Source organism: Balaenoptera borealis, assembly GCF_965194805.1.
Source record: "Balaenoptera borealis genome assembly, chromosome: 1".
NCBI classification, from domain to species: domain Eukaryota; kingdom Metazoa; phylum Chordata; class Mammalia; order Artiodactyla; family Balaenopteridae; genus Balaenoptera; species Balaenoptera borealis.
In genome coordinates, this window is record NC_138860.1 from 140,510,232 (window position 1) to 140,535,643 (window position 25,412).

General features: G+C 34.6%; 1 protein-coding gene and 1 pseudogene across 2 annotated transcripts in view; one reads left to right on the forward strand and one right to left on the reverse strand.

Moving 5' to 3' along the window:
• The first annotated feature begins 2,211 nt into the window (after positions 1 to 2,211).
• Positions 2,212 to 11,133, forward strand: LOC309612662 (protein lin-9 homolog pseudogene; annotated as a pseudogene). The gene has a single exon. The product of its transcript is annotated as a protein lin-9 homolog pseudogene (transcript).
• Positions 11,134 to 11,254: 121 nt separating this feature from the next.
• The window catches only part of ATG4C (autophagy related 4C cysteine peptidase), a 100,246-nt gene continuing 86,088 nt past the window's right edge, over positions 11,255 to 25,412 (reverse strand). The window contains exons 10-11 of the mRNA XM_082358353.1: positions 24,867 to 24,986; positions 11,255 to 12,726 (exon numbers count right to left, since the gene is read on the reverse strand). Coding sequence (XP_082214479.1) covers positions 12,559 to 12,726; positions 24,867 to 24,986 — 288 coding nt within the window. The 3' untranslated portion in view covers positions 11,255 to 12,558. The remainder of the gene's footprint in view (positions 12,727 to 24,866; positions 24,987 to 25,412) is intronic.

Sequence of the window (25,412 nt, forward strand, 5' to 3'; positions counted from 1 at the left end):
GCTCGAACTGTCGCCTCATAAGGCTACTAAGATCAGACTCTTCACCTCAGGGTAAGTAAGATGTACTACTTGAAGGGAAGAGAGAAAAGGAGCATCTTACGAAAACTTCCCATCTATTTAGCAGTTTCTCAAACAACGGGAATCTGATTCTCAACGCCAGTAAAACATAAGCAAATCTGTCAAGTGTCTCTCATCTCTTCTTCAACCTCTTCAAACTGCCTGTGTCTTTATTCCCAGTTTTCCAAAATTCTGGCTACATTAGGTAAAAGGCTACCCTTCGACAGTTGGCCCCATTTTCATCCCCATCCAGCCCAGCCTTCCTCCACTCTATGTGCCATTTTCACTAGCGCCTGCTTCTCAGTCCTTTGGAGCCTCTAACTCACTACCCTCCAGGGAAAACTAGAACAGCCTTTGGAATCAGGAGAGGTTTAAATCCCAGGTCTGCAAATTATCAACTGTGCTAATCTGGCAAGTTACTGTATCTGAAATGTCAGTTTCTTCATCTGTAAAAGATGATAAAAATAACTAATATCCCAGGATTTTTGTGTAGATGAAATGAAACAATGTTTTTTATAAAATACTTGGTAAGTACCCAATAAATGGCAGCTGTTGCAATTGTTATCATCATTGCAATCAGTAATCCTTTCTCTTCACACTGACTCAAACTTTTCTTTCCCTGACGATACTAATTCCCATCTAAACTCAACCAGCAGGGACTCCTCCTTCTATTCGAATCCCTCCCACTGGGGGTGGTGGTGAGGGTGACTCTGCATTCCCGCTTCCAGGTGCTGCTCTATCATCATCTCACACCCTCTCCTCCTGATGTGCATCCGTCTACTTCAACACTAAAAATGCTCCAACTCCTGATTTCAGCCTGAACTTCTTCTGCCTTGCCTATCATCCTCACGACCTTCTGTCATTCCGTTTCTCCCACTTCCTCACTTTAAAGCCTTTGCGAGCCTGGTAAAGTCTATGGACCCATTCTCAATAAAATATTTTAAAATGTAAATGAAATGCACATGGTTACAAAGGGAATAGTTATGAAAATATTTTAAAATTTGATATATAATAATATATTGGCTTCTTTATCAACTCATTAATAAGTCCTAGCAGCAAGTCCTACCGTAATTTCAAGGCAGTGTAAATATTTCAAGATAACCGCATTAACCAAGGTACGAAAGAATTTATGATTTCAATGAGTTGCAAAGTCCTAGGTACTGCTAATATTACTATACTTTTTTGCCTACATTCCTAGTGGAAGGAAATGCTATGTTTTAGTTAGATGTTAGTGAAAATAAAGATGTAATTTTTTTCACATCCAAGTTCATAGACCCTTGAATTCTACTCATGGATTCATCAGGTTAAGAACCTCTACATTGGGCTTCCCTGGTGGCACAGTGGTTGAGAATCTGCCTGCCAATGCAGGGGACACGGGTTCGAGCCCTGGTCTGGGAGGATCCCACATGCCGTGGAGCAACTGGGCCCGTGAGCCACAACTACTGAGCCTGCGCGTCTGGAGCCTGTGCTCCGCAACAAGAGAGGCCGTGATAATGAGAGGCCCGCGCACCGCGATGAAGAGTGGCCCTCATTTGCCGCAACTAGAGAAAGCCCTCGCACAGAAACGAAGACCCAACACAGCCGAAAATAAATAAATAAATAAATAAAAATTAAAAAAAAAAAAAAACCTCTACATTAAATGACTTACTGTTCCTCAGCCCCACCTAAATTCACTAAGTTCATCCATAGACTCTACAGAATTATATCAAAGTAAAACAGACTCTAAGGATAGGGTTTGAGAAATCATCTTCCAATTTTAAATCTTCATGTTTTAAAGTGTTAGAACTAAACCCCAGTTCTTCTGGCTTCTACACCCTTTGTTTCTTCCTTCATACATCCTTGCTCCTGTGGCCCTCCTCCCAGGCATCTACCTACTTAAGTGTACATTTCAGCCTGACCCTCAAGATCCTCAGTAATATAGCTTTGACATATGTTTCATTCTTAATACACATTCTTCTATCCACATCGTTGCAGGATGTTTATTATCATCATTCCCTTACTAAATGCCACCAGTGCTCCCTGGTCAGTAGAACCACCAAAAGCAGACACATGCACCTCAAACATGCCCTATGGGGATAACCCTCCACCCCAACCCCATTTTCATTTAGAAAACATGTCCACGGACGCTGTTTCCTTATTAGCCCCACTACTTACTTCACCACTGCCTATATACCAGACTTTTAAGGTTCACCTCAAATGACACCTCCTCCATGAAGACATTCCTAATCTCCATAACCAGATATGAGCTCTCTTTTGAAACCAAATACAATTTTATTTTATAGAATTTCTATTATAAGTCTTCTCTTCCCCTACAAAGTGTGACCATCTTTTGGTGTATTTTCCCCACCCTTAAGTAAATTTCTAAGCTTCCTGACAGAAGTGTCACTTTTTTACCTCAAGGTATTCTATAGAGCCCGACAGACACTCAATATTGGAGTAGAATTAAGTTTTAGGGGTTTTGATTTTTTTTCTTTTCTTTTCTAACTCTTGTTCTTCAATGCCAGTTCCAAAAACAAAAAACTTACTCTTAAAGCCTTTTCAAATATTAAGACAGAGATGAATGAAATCTTGACAACAGTTTTAAAGACTAACACTTATTGAGTACTCACTATGTGCCAGGCATTTTTCTAAGTGTTTTTGCATGTTTCCTCACTTAATCCTCACAATAGCCCAATGTGATAGTTACTATTATCTATATTTTATAGATGAGATTAAGTTACTTGCTCAAGGCCATGTACATAGCTAGTAAGTGCTAAAGTCACAATTTGAGAGAGCCAGTCTGACTCTATAGTTTAACCAGTTCATTTATGCCATCTCCACAGTGGAACACTGGAGCTTGACAGAGAAATTAAGTATCTGTTTTTCCCTAAATATAAGGATTCATAATTTTTTCCAAACTAGTAGTATTAAGTGAATATGTAAAGTCTTAGTTTTGAAACACTTGTTCTGGCTGTAATCTAGTGTAATTTGATATGTTCTTTTACAATATGACCATACCTATACGACCTATCTTTTGCATGTTTTATTCCTTTTCAAACAAGTATCTTTGGTGTTTGGGGCCAACTTCATACTATGTGGAAATTCAATAACACTTTATGTTTTAAAAATAAAGACTGAAAAAAAAAAGAAAAATTTTGCAGAAATTGACAAACTGAAGTTGATATGAAAATACAAGGTATTCAGAATTGCCAAAATTATCTTGAAAAAGAACAAAGTTAGAGGACTCACACTTCTCAATTTCAAAATTTACTACAAAGCTATAGTAATCAAGATAGCGTGGTACTGGATAAACAACAAGGACAGCACAGAGAACTATATTCAATATCCTGTGATAAACCATAATGGAAAAGCATATGAAAAAGAATGTATAGAGCTGTATAACTGAATCACTTTGCTGTACAGCAGAAACTAACACAACACTGTAAATCAACTATACATCATATACATATGGCATGAGGATAGACATATAGATAAATGGAATAGAATTGAGAGTCCAGAAATAAACTCTTACATTTATGGTCAATTAATTTTCAATAAGAATGCCAAGACCATTCAATGGGGAAAGAACAGTCTTTTCAAGAAATAGTGCTGGGACAACTGGACGTCCACAGGCAAAAGAAGGAATTTGGACACCTATCTCACACCATATACAAAAATCAATTCAAAATGGATTTAAAAACCTAAATGTAAGAGCTAAAACTATAAAACTCTTAGAAAGAAGTACATAAATCTTTGTGATCATGGATTAAGCAATGGTTTCTTAAATATGACACCAAAAGCACAAGCAACCAAATAAAAAATAGAAAACAGATAAATTGGACTTTATTGGTGTTTCAAAGGATACCATCAAGAAAGTAAAAAAATCCACAGAATGGGAGAAAATGTTCTTAAATCATGTATTTCTGATAAAGGACTTGTATCCAGAATGTGCAAAGAACTCTTATAACTCAATACATATAAAGACAAATAAGCAATTTTAAAACGAGCAAAGAACTTGAATACACACTTCTCCAAAGAAGATATACAAATGGCCACAAACATATGAAAAGATGCTAAACATCCTTAGTCACTAAGAAAATGCAAATCAAAACCAGAATAATGTACCATTTTACACACATTGGATGGTTAAAATTAAAGACAATAACAAGGGTTGGTGAGGAAGTAGAAAAATTGGAGCCTTCATACATTCTTAATGGAATTGCAAAATGGTGCACCCACTTTGGAAAACAATTTGGCAGTTCCTTAAATAGCTAAACATAGAGCTACCATATGACCAGCAATTCCATTCCTAGGCATATTCCCAGAAGAAAGGAAAACAAATGTCCACATAAAATCATATACACAAGTGTTCATAGAAGTGTTATTCGTAATAGCCAAAAAGTAGGAACAACCAAAATGTCCATCAACTGATAAATAAACAAAATGTAGTATATCCATCTAATGAAATATTATTCAGTCACAAAAAAGAATGAAGTGCTGATACATGCTACAATGTGGATAAATCTGCAAACATTATGTTAAGTGAAAGGAGTCAGCCACCAAAGGCCACATATTATATGATTCCATGCATATGAAATGTCTGGAATAGGCAAATCCACACAAAGTAAATTAGTTAATAGGTACAGGGTTTCTTTTTGGAGTAATGAGAATATTCTGGAATTTGAGAGTAGTGATCACTGTATAACTCTGCAAATACATCTAAAACCAATGAACTGTACACGTGAAAAGGGTGAATTACATCTCAATAAAGTTATTTTTTAAAAAAAACATGATACCACTTCATGCCCACTAGGATGGCTATAAATCAAAAAGACATCATACTTTCATATAATCTGATACTCCTAAATGACCTTTAATATTATAAAACTTGGACTTTTGAACATCAGCTGACAAAGAAGCACTATGAGCTCTGAGCCGATGCTGTGTGCCAGCTAATACCACAATCTTTGTGTAGCAGCTTATACAATATTGGATTTTATATTTCATTTCCCCTTATTTTGTAAACATGACAGGAAAATAGAAAAAAGAAAGTGCTAAAACTCACGGTAAGAAATGTAGGTCTCGGCGGCGACACCCCCTCCCCGGGCAGGCGCGGGCGGAGCCGGGCCCGCCTCAGCCGGCAGCGGCGGGAGTAGCGCCGCGCTGCGCCGCACCGCGGGCAGCGAGCTCCGCATTCGAACCTCCCTCGCAAAGACCGTCTCCGCCCCACAATGCACCGCGGCGGGCAGCCTTTGAAAAAGCGGCGCGGCTCGTTCAAGATGGCGGAGCTCGACCAGTTGCCTGACGAGAGCTCTTCAAAGAAAGCCCTTGTCAGTTTAAAAAACGGAAGCTTATCTAACACATGGAATGAAAAGTACAGCTCTTTACAAAAAACACCTGTTTGGAAAGGCAGGTATACAGGCTCTGCTGTGGAAATGCCTTTCAGAAATTCAAAACGAAGTCGGCTCTTTTCTGATGAAGATGACAAATAAACACAAGGTCACCTAAAAGAAATCAGAGGGTGGCAATGGTTCCACAGAAATTTACAGCAACAATGTCAACACCAGATAAGAAGGCCTCACAGAAGATTGGTTTTCGATTACGTAACTTACTCAAGCTTCCCAAAGCACATAAGTGGTGCATATATGAGTGGTTCTACTCAAATATAGATAAACCACTTTTTGAAGGGGACAATGACTTCTGTGTGTGTCTAAAGGAATCTTTTCCTAATTTGAAAACAAGAAAGTTAACAAGAGTAGAATGGGGAAAAATCAGGCGGCTTATGGGGAAACCACGGAGATGTTCTTCTGCATTTTTTGAGGAAGAGAGATCAGCATTAAAACAGAAACGGCAGAAAATAAGGCTCTTACAACAAAGGAAAGTTGCGGATGTTTCACAGTTCAAAGATCTCCCAGACGAAATTCCTTTGCCCCTGGTTATTGGAACCAAAGTTACAGCACGATTACGTGGTGTTCATGATGGTCTGTTCACTGGACAGATAGATGCTGTGGATACTCTTAATGCTACTTATAGAGTAACTTTTGATAGGGCAGGGCTTAGGAACTCATACTATCCCTGACTATGAAGTTCTTAGTAATGAGCCTCATGAGACGATGCCTATTGCTGCCTTTGAACAAAAACAGCGACCTTCTCGATTTTTTATGACTCCACCACGGTTACATTATACTCCTCCTCTCCATTTTTTGGTTTTTGGTTTTTTAAGGAAAACCCTGCCTAAGATGTTAATCTTGTAAAAAGTGTGTATTTGGAATTTTCTCTGTTTTAATACAGAATATTATAAAGTCAAAATAAAATAAATTGTTTTCAGATTTGGAGTTTAAGATATAGCTGTAGAAGTGGCTTTGATTCTTTTAGATGTCTCATAAAATGAGACTTTTTATATGTTAATGTATAATAAAATTGAAACAAGATTATTTTCCATTTGAAATTTTTGTATAGTTTAAAAATGCTTCCATATTCTTTGTTGGTATTGTGCCACTGCAGAACTTTAGTGCAGAGTTTATATTTAGCTAAACTGTTATGTTAATTAAGAAATGCATAAATGTTTTATTCTTAATATTTGTAATTCTAAATAAATTGATCTATGAAAATTAAAAAAAAAAAGAAATGTAGGTCTCAAATTTCATATAATTAATACAAGGATAGAAATAATCATCAGCCTCAATGACATGCTCACTGGACTTTAAGTCAATCAACTGTATGTTTGACTATAAAAGACCAAAAATAAAGAATATCTATGAAATGCTAGAACTATAAGATTATGTCAAGACTATATGATTAAAATAATTTTATAATGTTTTCAATATTTCCATAATATTTTATACTCTCTGGGACAGAACCTTCCTTAAAATATTGTTTGAAAGCATCTGTGGCTCAGTTCCTTCACATTCAGCTGTTTTAAGTGTTTACAGGAACATATTATGTACGAAAATAAGAGTCTCTCTCTAGGTCTCTCTCTCTAGACATGGGCTGGTAGCCACAAAACTGGCCAAGCACAGTGAATCAGGTTTAGGAACCAGACACAAGACACAGGAAAGACTACCATGCAAGTCAGAGAGACAATGTCATTACACAAATCAAAAGTTGAAAGACTGATAAGTGGTGGCTCTCTCCATCAAATAGAATGCAGTTAAATTTTAAAAATAAGAATCACAATTCAACCTATTAAACACAAAATAGAAGACAATATAGACAAGTGAAAATACTATGTTGAGGTAGCAAAGTGCAGGGTGGATTTTTTTCTATGATATCTAGTTAAAGTAACTTGGAAATAACTTAAATATGTATGTGTATCTCTCCATTAAAACTCCCTGATAAATTACTAGAGTCCTAACTATGGACTCTCCTGACCTGCTCCATTATAGGATCATCCAAGTCTCAGGACTCCTTAATAGTCTCCTTAATCCCAGATCTAATTCCCCATCTTAGATTCATTAGCTATAATTTGATACAACTGAATTGATCAGAACAGTGCTGTATAAATAGCAAGTAGCTACAAGGATGCCACATTGTACAACTCCAGGAGTGCCATTCACATTACACTGAAAACAGTGCCCCCCTGGAGTTATGCAACACAGCAGCCACATATCTACCTTTTGGTATCAGTCAGTATTTACTTTCTACCAACGCCTACATCAAATTTTAAATCATCCCAGGGACTTCCGTGGTGGTCCAGTGGTAAAGAATCCGCCTTCCAATGCACGGGACACGAGTTCCATCCCTGGTCGGGGAACTAAGATCCCACATGCCGCAGGGCAAATAAGCCCGTGCACCACAACTACTGGGCTTGCATGCCTCAACAAGAGAGCCCGTGTGCCACAAACTACAGAGCCCACGCGCTCCGGAGCTCACACACCCTGGAGCCCGCATACCAGAACTAGAGAGAGGCCCATGCACCACAACAAAAGATCCCACGTGCCACAACTAAGACCCAACGCAGCCAAAAAAAAGAAAGGAATAAATTAAATATTTTTTAAAAAAATTTTAAATCATCCCAGCCTTCAAGCCTTTTAAATTCATACTTTTTACCTGTGTCAGTTTGATATGGTGTATTTGCCTAGACACACTCAAAACTTGCTGTCAATAATTCTCTCATCCTTTTGTTATCAGACTTCTATTGGACTTCTAACTTTCCTTTCTTTACCTTTCCTGCTTATAAAATAACTTCTTTTAAAACCCATGAATTCCCAATTCTTATTATATTGTCTTAGTATAAAATATAAGTATTATATTTATACTTATTAATTTAATTTTCAATAACATTATAAATGAAAGATAATTCTCTGTAGAATCTTTTTTTGATTCATTCTTGAATGACAGCAGTATCTGGACTATTGACTTAAAATAGGGGAAAATTGAGTCTCTAAATTTCTGGAGGAATTGGTTACAGGGTAGCACAATAATTTTTCTACCTAATACAAACATGTATTCTCCACTTTTAGCATATTTTTCTTTTTCTTTTTCTTGAAAGTCTTTATTGAATTTGTTCCAATATTGCTTCCATTTTTATGTTTTAGTTTTTTGGCCCTGAGGCATGTGGGATCTTAGTTCCCCGACCACGGATCAAACCCACACCCCCTGCATTGGAAGGCGAAGTCTCAACCACTGGTTCACCAGGGAAGTCCCTAGCATATTTTTCTTATTGTGAGAAAGTAAGTGAAACTTTATAGTAGTTGTGAATATTTTGGGCCATTGCTTGCCACCAATAATGCTGAGGACTTCTGCAATAATGACTCTAAATATAATATTTTCCAAAGTTTATAGGCAAAGAGAAAGTCTTTATATAACCATGAAAACCACACAAAAATGCTTCAGATTTCTAAACTGACTTAAGATTCAAACTATAAAATGATAGAAAATTTATATTTTAGAATCAATAGGATGTTTCCAATTTTTCCTGGTCTGACATTTCACCTTTTCAATTCGGTACCTGAAGATATTCAGTCTAAATGCTTAACCAAATATAGTACTATTAAATTGTGGTTGATTGACAATACTGAGGCTATAATAAATATTACTGGTTAAGTATTTATTCTCCTAAAATTTTTCGAAAGACATTTGCTCTTCTTTTTATAGAAAATAATAATCCATTATCCTTTCTAAGAAATTGCCTCTATCAATATATTCTGGATATCTTGCTTCTATTTCACTATTATTTTAAATTCTCAATCTCCTCCTTATCTTATGTCTGTTTCAATAGAAATTCATATAGTGATTTAATATTTTCAAGTGTTTTTTCATTATCTGTTCTTCCTATTGTGTTCTGTTTTTGGAAAATCCTTTATAGTGTTTTTATGATTGTGTATGAAAATATAGTCAAGACCTGGATGTACAATGCAAGCTACTGAAAGTGACCTGTGATAAACCATGAAAATAAATCTTTCTCCTAGTAGCAAAGAAATTAGCAGAGAAAAGGGAAAAAAAAGGCTGGATTAGTACGATGTGACCAGAAATACAGTGCTTTCTGGCATGGAATAAGAGAAAGTAACAAGAGATCTCTAAAAAATAGAGATTTCTGACCTAAAATTGGATAGACTATACAGATGTTATTTTTGCTATTTTGTTTCCATTCTCCTAAAAATAAGATGAAATTAACATATATATTTTTAGATATGTTTGCCCTTGGACAATGCTAAATCCTAAGGTTAACCGAATTTTTAATCCTCTAAAGTTGTCTTCTCACTAACACAAATTCAATGGGGTTGGTTTAACGTAAGAACAGAAAAATGGATATCTCTGGGAAATTCTTTTGCATAGACTTACACTATAAAGGATCTTTTCATTCAGTCATTCACCAAATGATGACTCTCAAGATTGCCTGCTGGTGGTTAATACATTGACAAAAGGGGATTCAAAGTGTCAAATTTTATGAAGAAGAGAGAAAAGAAACCTTTGCCACCAAAAAGTCACATCAAAATTTTTTTTAATTCATTTCTGAAATGTTAATGGTAAAATCTAGTATCTTAATATTGATGTCCAAATGGAGGATCCTCCTATCATAATTCTAACAGAACACCCACCTTAGAATCTTGTCCTTTATTACTTTCTTTTATTCCAGGCTGAAAGAGATCATCCAATAGCTTTATTGACTGAGTCTACTGGCTGTCAGAACTTTAAATGAAATCTGTGTTCAAAACAAAGTCTGAAACCTCTATTCTAAATCTAATGATGTAGTTTTGTTGCTGTCTTTCCAATAAAAGATTAGCACAAGTTTTGGCTGGTCCTTGGCTGAAGCTGATTTTTTTATTATTAATAGGCAAGATAAATCCATCAGCCTATCTCTCAATTTTCATGAATGCATGCATTCATTCATACATATTGTTGAATACTTTTTATATGCATATTATTCTAATAATTTCTGATCCTAACCATTTATTCTCAGTCATGGGGATGATTGTATTGTAAGATCTGTCTTGTCTGTGCAATATTCTGAGTATTTTCAATATAATGCAATGTAAAGGAAGTTTCTCCCTCCTCTCACCTCAACTTTGTCCAGGTGTAATTTTGTCTCATCCCCCAATATGCTGTGAAAATAACAGAATGCTATCCTGTAATTCTAAGCTTGTATATAGTCCCTGTAAGAGAACACTTACAGTCAGTTCTGATTTGTTTGAAGATCTGGTGCTCTCATTTGATGTGTTTGTTGTAGAATCCTGTGACTACTGCAGGTGTATAGGAACAACAAATTGCAGTACTTTAGACGAGGGAGCTGCAGTGTATAAAATCAGGCATACCACTGGCTTCTTGTTGTACCTGTACTGCTTTCGCATTCTAGGAAAATCAGTACCATACTTAACTTGTCCAGATTTCATCTAGGGTAAAGGAAAATTTTAGATTACTGACTATTTTTTGAATTCAATAAACTATCTTCACCAGGAAATGCCAAACCTGATTTCTCTCGTCAGGCATACCAAAGCAGTCTATCTGCCCACCCTCTTTCAGTTTTGCGTGTAACTGTACACCTAACAAATAGGCTTCCAGAAGGAAAAAAATCAATGACTTTAAATGATACACAATTTTTTGTCTTTATAAGTCACCTTTTCACACTGAAACATGGAAGCTTCATAAAATAAGTTAATACTTGCTTTCAAAGCAACAATATTATTTGCCTTCATTATAAATAAACAGAATTCATTTGAGACAATGATTTTTCAAATGAAAGGATTAAAATAATCCCATTAAAACCAAAACAAAGGCATTTTATGTTCTTACATCTTTATTAAAGTACTTATTTTATAAACCTGGCTCAATAATAACTCATACTTTTATATCACAAACTTGCCTTTAAGTAATACATAATACACTCAAGGCAGATTTACCTTATAGATGGACTCAGCTTCTAAACACCACTGCACTGATTTATACAAATAGCAAAAATCACATGGAGGAGCATCTACTGATATCTTTCCTGGTACTTATCTTTAGATTTTAAAACTGCATAATAAGTAGAGTTTCCATAAAATTTCATTTTTGAGATAGGAAACAAACAATTTTGCCTTTATCTGTTAGATTGGATGTAGTTATTATTAATAACATAACCTTTAAATCAGTGGGGAAAACCAATACCTTACCTTCACTCCTCAGACAAGGCTCAACAGCAAGCAAAATGAGGAGCCATTATAAAATCATATTGCTAAGTATTACCTCAACTCAAAATTCTGCTTATGTAATTGTATCATATCACAGCTAAAAATTACTATTTAAAATATATCAAGATACATCCAAAAGCATCCTTTGGTTGCATTAATATCAGGAGGCTTAGGCAGCATTGAAGATTCATTCTCTGCTCTTCTGGTCATTAGTATAAACTGAAGCTTTTTTTTTTTTTTTTTTTTAATAAATTTATTTATTTATTTATTTTTGGCTGTGTTGGGTCTTCATTTCTGTGCGAGGGCTTTCTCCAGTTGCGGCGAGCGAGGGCCACTCTTCATCGCGGTGCGCGGGCCTCTCACTGTCGTGGCTTCTCTTGTTGCGGAGCACAGGCTCCAGACGCACAGGCTCAGTAGTTGTGGCTCACGGGCTCAGTTGCTCCGCGGCATGTGGGATCTTCCCAGACCAGGGCTCGAACCCGTGTCCCCTGCATTGGCAGGCAGATTCTTAACCACTGCGCCACCAGGGAAGCCCAAACTGAAGCTTTTGAAACTATTTGGCAATCCTATTTTGGGGCCCAATATCACAAAACCTTCAGGAGAATACTGGACCCAGGTGGAAGAATTTGAAGACTGGAAGACTTGCAGTTAAGGTAGAGTTATCATTAGCAGATCTTAGAGAAACAGGAATGCAGCCAGAATCACTTGATATTTATTAGAAATCAAGATTCACTGAATCATTTCTCTTTCAAAAAAATATCTTTAAAACTTGTATATTTTCAAATGTTCTTTTTTTAAAGAACGTACAAAATTAAGGTATTTGTGAAAATAAACCAGTTTCAAGTATACTTGTTTCTCTTCATTTTGCTTCCTTCAAAGGATTTCTTCTCATCAAGCACAAATGTGCTAATCTTTACAGCAAGACAAACTCTTCTGTGCTAAATCTTTTTAATCTTTTCTTTTCATCCTCTGAGAAAAGGTCTTCTTCATTGGTTGTAGTAGATGTAAAATCATAGTCTCTGGAATGACCATTTACAAAAGTAAATAAGGGATATTTCTCCTTAGAAGAAATTTTCAGCATCTGTAACAGAAAGAACAGAAGAATCCCTTATTGGATGCAATAGTGCACAGTAGAACCACATGATGAAATCTAATGTTTTAGCCCTGAATCTCTCTTGTTAGCTTCTCTAATTTACATTTATCCAGTGCTACTGCTTTACTGTTCTGGCTAAAAGACAAAAGTTGATCAGCATTGTATAGTTTATTTATTGCTAAATACCTACTTCCCCATTAGGACTAGACCATCAGAAATTAACTATATTATCATTCCTACTCAAAACCCCCAAAAGTAAAGTCTTCTGGTCACATTCGTTTGAAGGCTTACTAGTGAGTTAAGATTTACCTTCTATTGCTGGTAATAGACAATAAAACAAAATGGTATCACTGATTATGGTAAAATACTGTGAATGTTTTGTACCATAACACAGAAAAAAAATTAAACTAAGTCAAAAGGTCCATTCTAATCTCACTTCTACAACGTAACTTTGATGTGATCTTTGACAAATCACTCTACCTGAGTATCACCTATAAAACTGGGCAAAAGTTATCCAATCTCCTTATCTCAGAGAAATGTTAGGATGACCAAAAGCAATAAAAAGTTATTTTTTAAAATGAAGTTTGGTCTCTTCAAAGATTTCTATATTAAAAAAATATATTTCTGCAATAATCTAGTTAAAATGAAAAACAGTGTTCTTATACACAGTAACAATCCACACTTTACATATTACCTTCTAAAGTTACATTACACAATTTAGAAGTAAAATAAGTAATACCTGGAGTTTTGTGAGAACACCGACAACCCTTATATAACCTCTGTCAATATGGGATTCGTTGACAAGCCAACAACCCATTCTAAACCATTTAAATATTTCTGTTAAACAAATCTATTAAAAAATTAAAACAATTTTCATTTTAAGGTGCATAAAAATTTTTGAGTGAAGGATGTTTTTATAGAAATAAACATTTCTATAGGTAACCAGGACTTATAAGAAGGATTCTGAAAAGTTTATGTGAGTTACAAAGAATGCTGAAAAAATATCAATAGTACTTATACATCATTAATCATGATCAATTAAATATAATTTAAGGATAATTTTAGCAGTAAAAACTAAATTCTCCCAAATGTTGATATTCAACTGAAGGCTCATCAAATTCTTATACATTACATTTATAGATTATCTTGGCTAAAATAAATATGTAGCCCTAGGATACAGATACAATGTTAAATTTAAAATATTTCAATGAGACACTTTATATGAGATCCATTTTCTAATTGAGTGGAAATGAACCATTTAAAAACAATCAAGTATTTAAAAAACCAGACGTGATGAAATATGATCGATCCTATAATTCATATTGTGCTCCTACTTTTTACACGTCTCAAATTTATTTAACTTACATTCTAAAAAAAAAAAAGGTAGAGAGAAGGGCACAAATGTGGAAATGAAAAGTAAGAGACAGAGGGGGCCGGCATCTGATAAATCATCTTTCACCTCGAGCCAATGGCTGGAATACAGTTCAAAATTGTTACCATTTTATATTCATTTAATGTCACTTATAAAAGTCCAGTATCTAACAAGCAGGTATCATTGTATCATTTTCAACTCAACACGCAGAGCTAACATTATCATGTCTTCATCCTTTCTTTCAAAATCAGATGCCTTTCAAATGCTTTTCAAAGCTCTAAGCACCATATCAAGAATTTTTTAGACTTTTTTTTTTTTAAGAATAACCATTGATTTGAACTTCTATTAGAAGGGAAAAGTTTAGTTTTCTTTTTTATACTACAAAATAGGAGGCACTGTCAAAACATTAAGGTCCCTCCATAATGGATAATGTAAAATCTATACAAAAAAAATTCCAAATTAGGTTATCTATATGACTTGGGGTATTATATCAATTGAGATATTATACAAAATAAAGATAATGAAAGACATTTAATAACTTGGGGAAATATTTAATATTTTGTTGTATTTCCTTCTAGACTTTTTAAAGTACATGTTTAAAATTACTTTAACAAAACTGAGATTAAATTTTATATATAGAGCTTATCCTGTTTTTCCTTTAACATTACATAATAAATACTGAACTACAATCCTGCAGCCTGTGGAATGAAAATCACATTCACAGAAAGACAGACAAAATGAAAAGGCAGAGGACTATGTACCAGATGAGGGAATAAGATAGAACCCCAGAAAAACAACTAAATGAAGTGGATAGAGGTAATCTTCCAGAAAAAGAATTCTGAATAATGATAGTGAACATGGTCCTAGACCTTGGAAAAAGAATGGAGGCAAAGATTGAGAAGATGCAAGAAATGTTTAACAAAGACCTAGAAGAATTAAAGAACAACCAAACAGAGATGAACAACACAACATCTGAAATCAAAAATACACTAGAAGGAATCAATAGCAGAATAACTGAGGAAGAAGAATGGATAAGTGACCTGGAAGACAGAATGGTGGAATTCACTGCCACAAAACAGAATAAAGAAAAAAGAATGAAATGAAGACAGCCTAAGAGACATCTGGGACAACATTAAATGCACTAACATTCACATTATAGGGGTCCCAGAAGAAGAGAGAGAGAAAGGACCCAAGAAAATATCTGAAGAGATTATAGTCGAAAACTTCCCTAACATGGGAAAGGAAACAGCCACCAAGCCCAGGAAGTGCAGAGAGTCCCAGGCAGGATAAAACCAAGGAGAAACACGCCAAGACACACAGTAATCAAACTGACAAAAATTAAACACAAAGAGAAATTATTGAAAGCAGCAAGGGAAAAACAACAAATAACATACAAGGGAACTCCCATAAGGTTAACAGCTGATTTCTCAGCAGAAACTCTACCAGCCAGAAGGGAGTGGCATGATATATTTAAAGAGATGAGAGGGAAGAACCTACAACCAAGATTACTCTACCCGGCAAAGATCTCATTCAGATTCGATGGAGAAATCAAAAGCTTTACAGACAAGCAAAAGCTAAGAGAATTCAGCACCACCAAACCAGCTCTACAATAAATGCTAAAGGAACTTCTCTAAGTGGGAAACACAAGAGAAGAAAAGGACCTACAAAAACAAACCCAAAACAATTAAGAAAATGGTCAGAGGAACATACGTGTTGATAATTACCTTAAATATGAATGGATTAAATGCTCCAACCAAAAGACACAGGCTTGCTGAATGGATACAAATACAAGACGCATATATATGCTATTTATAAGAGACCCACTGCAGACCTAGGGACACATCTGTATGTGAGGGGATGAAAAAATTTTCCATGCAAATGGAAATCAAAAGAAAGCTGGAGTAGCAATACTCATATCAGACAAAATAGACATTAAAATAAAGAATGTTACAAGAGACAAGGAAGGATATTACATAATGACCAAGGGATCAATCCAAGAAGAAGATATAACAATTATAAATATATATGCGCCCAACATAGGAGCACCTCAATACATAAGGCAAATGCTAACAGCTATAAAAGAGGAAATTGACAGTAACACAGTAATAGTGGGGTAATCTAACACCTCACTTACACCAGTGCACAGATCATCCAGACAGAAAATAAATATGAAGACACAAGCTTTAAAGGACACAACAGACCACATAGATGTAATTGATATTTATAGGACATTCCATCTGAAAACAGCAGATTACACTTTCTTCTCAAGTGCACACAGAACATTCTCCAGGATAGATCACATCTTGGGTCACAAATCAAACCTTGGTAAATTTAAGAAAATTGAAATCTATCAAGCATCTTTTCCGATCACCACAACATTATGAGAATAGAAATAAATTACAGGGAAGAAAACATAAAAAACACAAACACATGGAGGCTAAACAATACATTACTAAATAACCAAGAGATCAATGAAGAAATCAAAGAGGAAATCAGAAAGTACCTAGAGACAAATGACAATGAAAACACAACAATCCAAAACCTATGGGATGCAGCAAAGGAAGTTCTAAGAGGGAAGTTTATAGCAATAAAATCCTACCTCAAGAAACAAGAAAAATCTCAAATAAACAATCTAAACTTACACCTAAAGGAACTAGAGAGAGAAGAGCAAACAAAACCCAAAGTCAGTAGAAGGAAAGAAATCATAAAGATCAGAGCGGAAATAAATGAAATAGAAACAAAGAAAACAGTAGCAAAGATCAATAAAACTAAAAGCTGGTTCTGTGAGAAGATAAACAAAATTGATAAAGCTTTAGCCAGACTCATCAAGAAGAAGAGGGAGAGGACTCAAATCAATAAAATTAGAAATGAAAAAGGAGAAGTTATAATGGACCCCACAGAAATACAAAGCATCATAAGAGACTACTACAAGCAACTCTATGCCAATAAAATAGACAACCTGGAAGAAATGGACAAATTTTTAGAAAAGCACAACCTTCCCAGACTGAACCAGGAAGAAATAGATAATATAAACAGACTAATCACAAGCACTGAAATTGAAACTGAGATTAAAAATCTTCCAACAAACAAAAGCCCAGGAGCCGATGGCTTCACAGGCGAATTCTATCAAACATTTAGAGGAGAGCTAATACCTATCTTTCTCAAACTCTTCCAAAATATAGCAGAGGGAGGAACACTCCCAAACTCATTCTACGAGGCCACCATCACCCTGATAGCAAAACCAGACAAAGATGTCACCAAAAAAGAAAACTACAGGCCAATATCACTGATGAATATAGATGCAAAAATCCTCAACAAAATTCTAGCAAACAGAAACCAACAACACATTAAAAGGATCATACACCATGATCAAGTGGGATTTATCCCAGGGATGCAAGGATTCTTCAATATACGCAAATCAATCAATGTGATATAGCTGATTCAGTTTGTTATACAGCAGAAACTAACACAATATTGTAAAGCAATTATACTCCAATAAAGATGTTAAAAAAAAATCAATGTGATACACCAATATTAACAAACTGAAGAAAAAAAACCATATGATCATCTCAGTAAATGAAAAAAAAGCTTTTCACAAAATTCAACACCTATTTATGATTAAAAACTCTCCAGGGAGTGGGAACAGAGGGACCCTACCTCAACATAATAAAGGCCATATATTAGAAACCCACAGCAAACACCATTCTCAATGGTGAAAATCTGAAAGCATTTCCTCTAAGATCAGGAACGAGACAAGGATGTCCACTCACACCACTATTATTCAGCATAGTTTTGGAAGTCCTAGCCATGGCAATCAGAGAAGCAAAAGAAATAAAAGGAATACAAATTGGAAAAGAAGAAGTAAAACTGTCATTGTTTGCAGATGACATGATACTATACATAGAGAACCCTAAAGATGCCACCAGAAAACTACTAGAGCTTATCAATGAATTTGGTAAAGTAGCAGGATACAAAATTAATGCACAGAAATCTCTTGCATTCTTATACACTAATGATGAAAAATGTGAAAGTGAAATTAAGAAAACACTCCCATTTACCATTGCAACAAAAAGAATAAAATATCTGGTAATAAACCTACCTAAGGAGACAAAAGACCTGTATGCAGAAAATTATAAGACACTGATGAAAGAAATTAAAGATGATACAAAGAGATGGAGAGATATACCATGCTCTTGGATTGGAAGAATCAACATTGTGAAAATGACTATACTACCCAAAGCAACCTACAGATTCAATGCAATCGCCATCAAACTACCACTGGCATTTTTCACAGAACTAAAACAAAAAATTTCACAATTTGTATGGAAACACAAAAAAACCCCATATAACCAAAGCAATCTTGAGAAAGAAAAACAGAGCTGGAGGAATCAGGCTCCCTGACTTCAGACTATACAACAAAGCTACAGTAAACAAGACAGTAAGGTGCTGGCACAAAAACAGAAATATAGATCAGTGGAACAGGATAGAAAGCTCAGAGATAAACCCACGCACCTATGGTCTCCTTATCTTTGATAAAGGAGGCAAGAATATACAATGGAGAAAAGACAGCCTCTTCAATAAGTGGTGCTGGGAAAACTGGACAGCTACATGTAAAAGAATGAAATTAGAACACTCCCTAACACCATACACAAAAATAAACTCAAAATGGATTAAAGACCTAAATGTAAGGCCAGACACCATCAAACTCTTCCTCTATGACATAAATCACAGCAAGATCCGTTTTGACCCACCTCCTAGAGAAATGGAAATAAAAACAAAAATAAACAAATGGGACCTAATGAAACTTAAAAGCTTTTGCACAGCAAAGGAAACCATAAACAAGACTAAAAGACAATCCTCAGAATGGGAGAAAATATTTGCAAATGAAGCAACTGACAAAGGATTAATATCCAAAATTTACAAGCAGCTCATGCAGCTCAATATCAAAAAAACAAACAACCCAATCCAAAAATGGGCAGAAGACCTAAACAGACATTTCTCCAAAGAAGATATACAGATTGCCAACAAACACATGAAAGAATGCTCAACATCCTTAATCGTTGGAGAAATGCAAATCAAAACTACAATGAGATATCATCTCACACCGGTCAGAATAGCCATCATCAAAAAATCTACAAACGATAAATGCTGGAGAGGGTGTGGAGAAAAGGGAACCCTCTTGCACTGTGGGTGGGAATGTAAATTGATACAGCCACTATGGAGAACAGTATGGAGGCTCCTTAAAAAACTAAAAATAGAACTACCATATGACCCAGCAATCCCACTACTGGGCATATACCCTGAGAAAACCATAACTCAAAAAGAGTCATGTACCAAAATTTTCATTGCAGCTCTATTTACAATAGCCAGGACATGGAAGCAACCTAAGTGTCCATCAACAGACGAATGGATAAAGAAGATGTGGCACATATATACAATGGAATATTACTCAGCCATAAAAAGAAACGAAACTGAGTTATTTGTAGTGAGGTGGATGGACCTAGAGTCTGTCATACAGAGTGAAGTAAGCCAGAAAGAGAAAAACAAATACTGTATGCTAACACATATATATGGAATCTAAAAAAAAAAGGTCATGAAGAACTTAGGGGCAAGACAGGAATAAAGACACAGACCTACTAGAGAATGGCCTTGAGGATACAGGGAGGGGGAAGGGTAAGCTGGGACAAAGTGAGTGAGTGGCATGGACATATATACACTACCAAATGTAAAATAGATAGCTAGTGGGAAGCAGCCGCATAGCACAGGGAGATCAGCTTGGTGCTTTGTGACCACCTAGAGGGGTGGGATAGGAAGGGTGGGAGGGATGGGAGGGATGGAGATGCAAGAGGGAAGAGATATGGGGATATATGTATATGTATAACTGATTCACTTTGTTATAAAGCAGAAACTAACACACCCTTGTAAAGCAACTATACTGCAATGAAGATGTTTAAATAAATAAATCAATAAATAAAAATAAAATAAAATAAAATTAAAAAGTCACAGGGACGTATTGTACAGCATGGGGAATATAGTCTATAATATTGTAATTACTCTGTATGGTGACAGATGGTAACTAGACTTATCATGGTGATCACTTCATAATGTGTAAAAATACTGAATCACTAGGTTGTACACTTGAAACTAGTCTAATATTGTATGTCAATTATAATTCAACTTAAAAAAGGAAAAAGAAAAAACACAATTATTAAAAAAAGAAAGAAAAAAGATTAGAAGGAAATGAATTGTAGTGCTAATCTAAAATGGCAGCATCCTAGGTGAAAGACCTATACACTAAAAACTATAAAACACTGATAAAGGAAATTGAAGATGATTTAAAGAAATGGAAAGATATCTCATGCTCTTGGATTGGAAGAATTAATATTGTTAAAATGGCAGTACTACTCAAAGCAATCTACAGATTTAATGCAATCCCTATCAAATTATCCAAGACATTTTTCACAGAACTAGAACAAATAATCTTAAAATTTATATGGAACCACAAAAGACCCAGAGTTGCCAAAGCAATCCTGAGGAAAAAGAACAAAGCTGGAGGCAAAACCCTCCCAGACTTCAGACAATACTACAAAGCTACAGTAATCAAAATAGCATGGTATTGGCACAGAAACAGACACATAGATCGATGGAACAGAACAGAGAGCCCAGAAGTAAACCCACACACCTACTGTCAATTAATCTATGACAAAGGAAGCAAGAATATACAATGGAGAAAAGACAATCTCTTCAGCAAGTGGTGCTGGGAAAGCTGGACAGCCTCACATGAATCAATAAAATTAGAACACTCTCTCAAACCATATACAAAACAAAATCAAAATGTCTTACAGACCTAAATACAAGACATGACACCATAAAACTCCTAGAAGAGAACATAGACAAAACATTCTTCAATATAAATCATAGCAATATTTTCTTAGATCAGTCTCCCAAGGCAAAAGAAATAAAAGCAAAAATAAACAAATGGGACCTAAACAAACTTATAAGCTTTTGCACAGCAAAGGAAACCATCAACAAAATTAAAAGACAACCTACAGAATGGGAGAAAATATTTGCAAACGATGCAACTGACAAGGGGTTAATATCTAAAATATACAAACAGCTCATACAACTCAATAGCAAAAAAAACAAACAACCCAATCAAAAACTGGGGAGAAAACCTAAATAGTTGTTTCTTTAAAGAAGACATACCGATTGGTCAACAGGTACATGAAAAGATGTTCAACATCTGTACCTCAATAAATAAATAAACAGACAAACAACAAGGTCCTACTGTATAGCACAGGGAACTATATTCAATATCCTGTGAAAAAACCATAATGGAAAAGAAATCAAAAAGGAATATATATATGTACAATTGAGAATATACATGTATAAAAGAATATATATACATATATATGTACAACTGTACAGCAGAAATTAACATAACACTGTAAATCAACTATACTTCAAAAAATTCAAGAAATAAATATTTTTTTAAATATAGTATATTGTAAAATATACTACTATTTAGCAGTTTAAATGAATAAGCTAGACCAACATGAATAGATATAATCTCCAAGTCACTATCAAATGAAAAAGCAAGTTGCAAAAGGATACATACATTTTTCTATGAATATATAATTAATGACAAGTTTAAGAACATACAAAAAAAACAGTGTATGTTGTTTACAGATACATCAAGTATACTAATTTACACTAATTTAGGATAGTGGCTACCACTGGGAAGGAAATAAGGGAATAAGATTGGGGAAGGGTAATACACTTCCATTATATACGTGGGTTTTTTTTTTTCCCTTAAGCTTAGAGGTAGCACATGGGTATTTATTATTCTATCCTCTATATTTCTGTATGCTTGAAATTCTTAAAAACTAATTTAATAAAATAAACATATTGCAAAGTACAAACTTCTTCAGCCTGGCATTCAATACTCTCCACAATATTATTCCAACCTCCTTTTCTAGCCTCATCCTTCACTATTTCCTATAGCAGTGTTTCCCAAGCCTTGGACATTTATATACCTCCTTCCTTATTTTCACTATATATGCCATCTCTATTACAATTAATGAATATTTTTCTTTTCATAATTTTAACCCCAATAGCCTTGTGCAGGTCAATGATAAGTAGGAAACCACATGTTTAATAAGCCAGCTATTCTTTTTTAATATGAATATACATATATAAGTATCAGAATATTTGTCCCAGGGTCACCTAAAAATATCAAGTATCACACTTTGGGTTGCACTGTCTTACACTAGTGGTTCTCAAATTTGGTGTACAAGATTACTTGTGAAGTTTGTTAGAAAGGGAGGCTCCCAGGCCTTACCTCTAGGGATTCTGATTCGTGCAATCAGAAGACAAAAAATCGTGCCCTATATGTACCCATGGCACCTAACAAACTGGACTATCTGCCATTCTCTAGAGAAGCTCTACCTTTTTCTTTTCCAATACTTTTCCTCTTGTTATCTCCTCTGCTTGACATACCCTCCCCCTTCTCCCTTAGCCAACAGAAATTAAGCGTACACTTTAGGGCTCATATTAAATATCACCATCACAATAAAGAACTTTGACTTGGATGTGACATCTCTCTCATTTTAACACTCTTCCTTACCCTATCAATTTATTTCTCTTTCTGTATGAATGCTTATCATATTCAATGTAATACATGTCTACTTGTCTTATTCCGCCTCCTGAACTATAAATGCTACTTTAGGGCAAAGCCTTGGTCATTTTGTGTTTTCAACATGACAGTTACTCAGATACTTGCTGGACTGAGCTCTGCTAAACACTGAATTAATTTAACAATTTTTATTAACATTTTAAAACTCATGTGGCATAAGCATTAGAATATTCATTCACATAGCATTACAAATTAAACATGAGAATCTAGACTACCTGGCCTCAATTTCAAAATGAGAAAACTGAAAATATATCCTATATAGAAACAAATAATTTAAGATGTTTTAATTTTCAAAGAAAAAAATAACAGTTTAACTAAAAATGCTGAATTCAGGTTTTAAGAAGGAAAATTGCTTAACTTACAATCTTCCAAGCAAAAGTAAATGATCAAGTTATTAACTGACAAAGTGAGGTTTTGATACTGCTACCAAAAAGCTATTAACTTAAGAACAACAGTATAATTAAAGCAAAGTTAATTGACTCTGGCAAAATTCTCAGTACTTCCATATTATATTTCAACATGGTTTCCCATTGCTTTAATACTGCATATTACTTGGATGCATCAAGAGCAATAACTTCTAAGTAGTTTTCCAGTGTAAAGACTATTAGTATAAAACCACAAAACTATCTGTTTTTAATCAGAAAATATCAACATGCAACTCATTTATGAATACTGTTTTTCTCAATTTGGTAACAGTAATTTGGGCTTTTTTCTATTCCAGAGGTAGACTACATCACTGTTCTAAATATACTTATTTCAACCTAGATAAAAAATAAACTAATGGAAACATAAATGGGACTTTTTAATGGAAAATGTTCATCAACGTCCATCTATATTACCATATCATCTGTATTTGTATATTTTAGTACATACATGATACTTTATAAAGCCAGAGAATTGTCAAACTAAAATATACAAATGTATATACTAATTTCAAGTAATAAAAGAGGGGAAAATGGAGAAAACATATTTTCTTATGTTCACTTGGCCTTTCAGGTTGAAAAGAAGAATGAAAAGACGACAACTGTGAGAAATGAGGAATAAGAAAAGGTTCTCACATATCTCATTTTCTCCTCTCCTCATTCATTTTTCTGTCATGTTCCTGTTAAATTTCCTCTTTTACATGGCAGGTCAAGTAAACTAAACCTAACTTAAATGAAACTTTTTATTTAACTTTTCCATTCTATTTTTACGTTATAAAAATAAAATTTCAACCCACTATGTCCATTTTCCTGAATAAAATTAATTGGAAGTGAAGCAGTAATAAGGTATACATATTACAACTGAGCTCAAGTTAAGAATTCCCAAAAATGATTCTAGTTTTAGTTTTACTTACCATAAAAAATGATAACCTATAATATTGATACGAATAAAGAGAGCCATCCAATTAGGCTTACTTCCTAAATAAGTAATTTTTTTACTTTCTAAAGTACTAAATATAGACAGAGTTTATGGCCCTATACATGTTTTAGCAGTACTCAAGGGCCAGAAAAATGCAGAAGTTTAAAGGTAATAAGAGGAGTTAAATAAACCTATTTCCAAGATCCTATAAGTAGAATAGATCAGATTAAACAAGTTTATTGGAAGGTAACAATACAGCTCATTTGATAAAACAGTTCTGAGAAATCCAAAAACACCATTTCTCTTTAAAAAAATCAAAACACTTGGACTAACAAGAAATAATGCACAATTTGGCTTGATCAAATACTTCATTAATTTTTTTCTACCCCCTAAGGTATTGCCCTTTTAAAATCCTCTTCAAATAAAATATAACCTAATTGCTTGCACATGACTAGTTTGCAGAGATTTTTATTTCAACAGTGCCACCTAGTGGAGCAATCAATACTTTCAATTGGTCACTAAGTGATTTCATCATCCTCAAAAGCTAGGAATCCCCAAATAGTTGTATTTTCTGGTTCAAAATATTCTTAATAATATTAACATTCAAGGGGGAATTTTATAAACGAATCATAATCTATAGATTTTTATCTTCTGATAGGCTACCTCTAATAAAAATTAGGTCATTTACAAATATTATTATAATATTTAAAATAAAAGTACCTTAGTGATTTCTTCAGAAGCTCGTTTGAAGTCCTGAACATTTCGACAGTAAAATCCTATTGTACAGCTAGGATCCATTTTTCGAAATGACATCTTTTTGGGAGAAGGGCAGTGGAATGTCTGTAATTTCAAAAGTTCTTTAGGATTAATTTAGTTTTATTTGATGGACTTAAGTATACAAAAATATTACTTAATTTAAAATTTGCTATCTAGCTTTTCTCCAAACTACAAACATGCTTTCAAATGGTGTTTTAGTCTATCCTATGCAGATGATCCCTCCCAATCTCCAAAGCTGTAAAACGTAAGCACCAACATTGTGTATATTCAATTCACCAAATCTCTACCTTATGCAACATTAGTGCCATTCTGCAAAAGAAAGGAAGTGTGTCAAAAGTGGTGTGCATTTCTAACACTTGCAGAAGGGAAGAAAAATGTCTCTGAAAAAGACATGAATAAGCTAGTACAAGGTTTAGAATCAAGTTAGCTATTTCTAAGAAAGTGTAATTAAGTCTGTTTGGTTAGACATTTTTTAAATGTTTATAAACC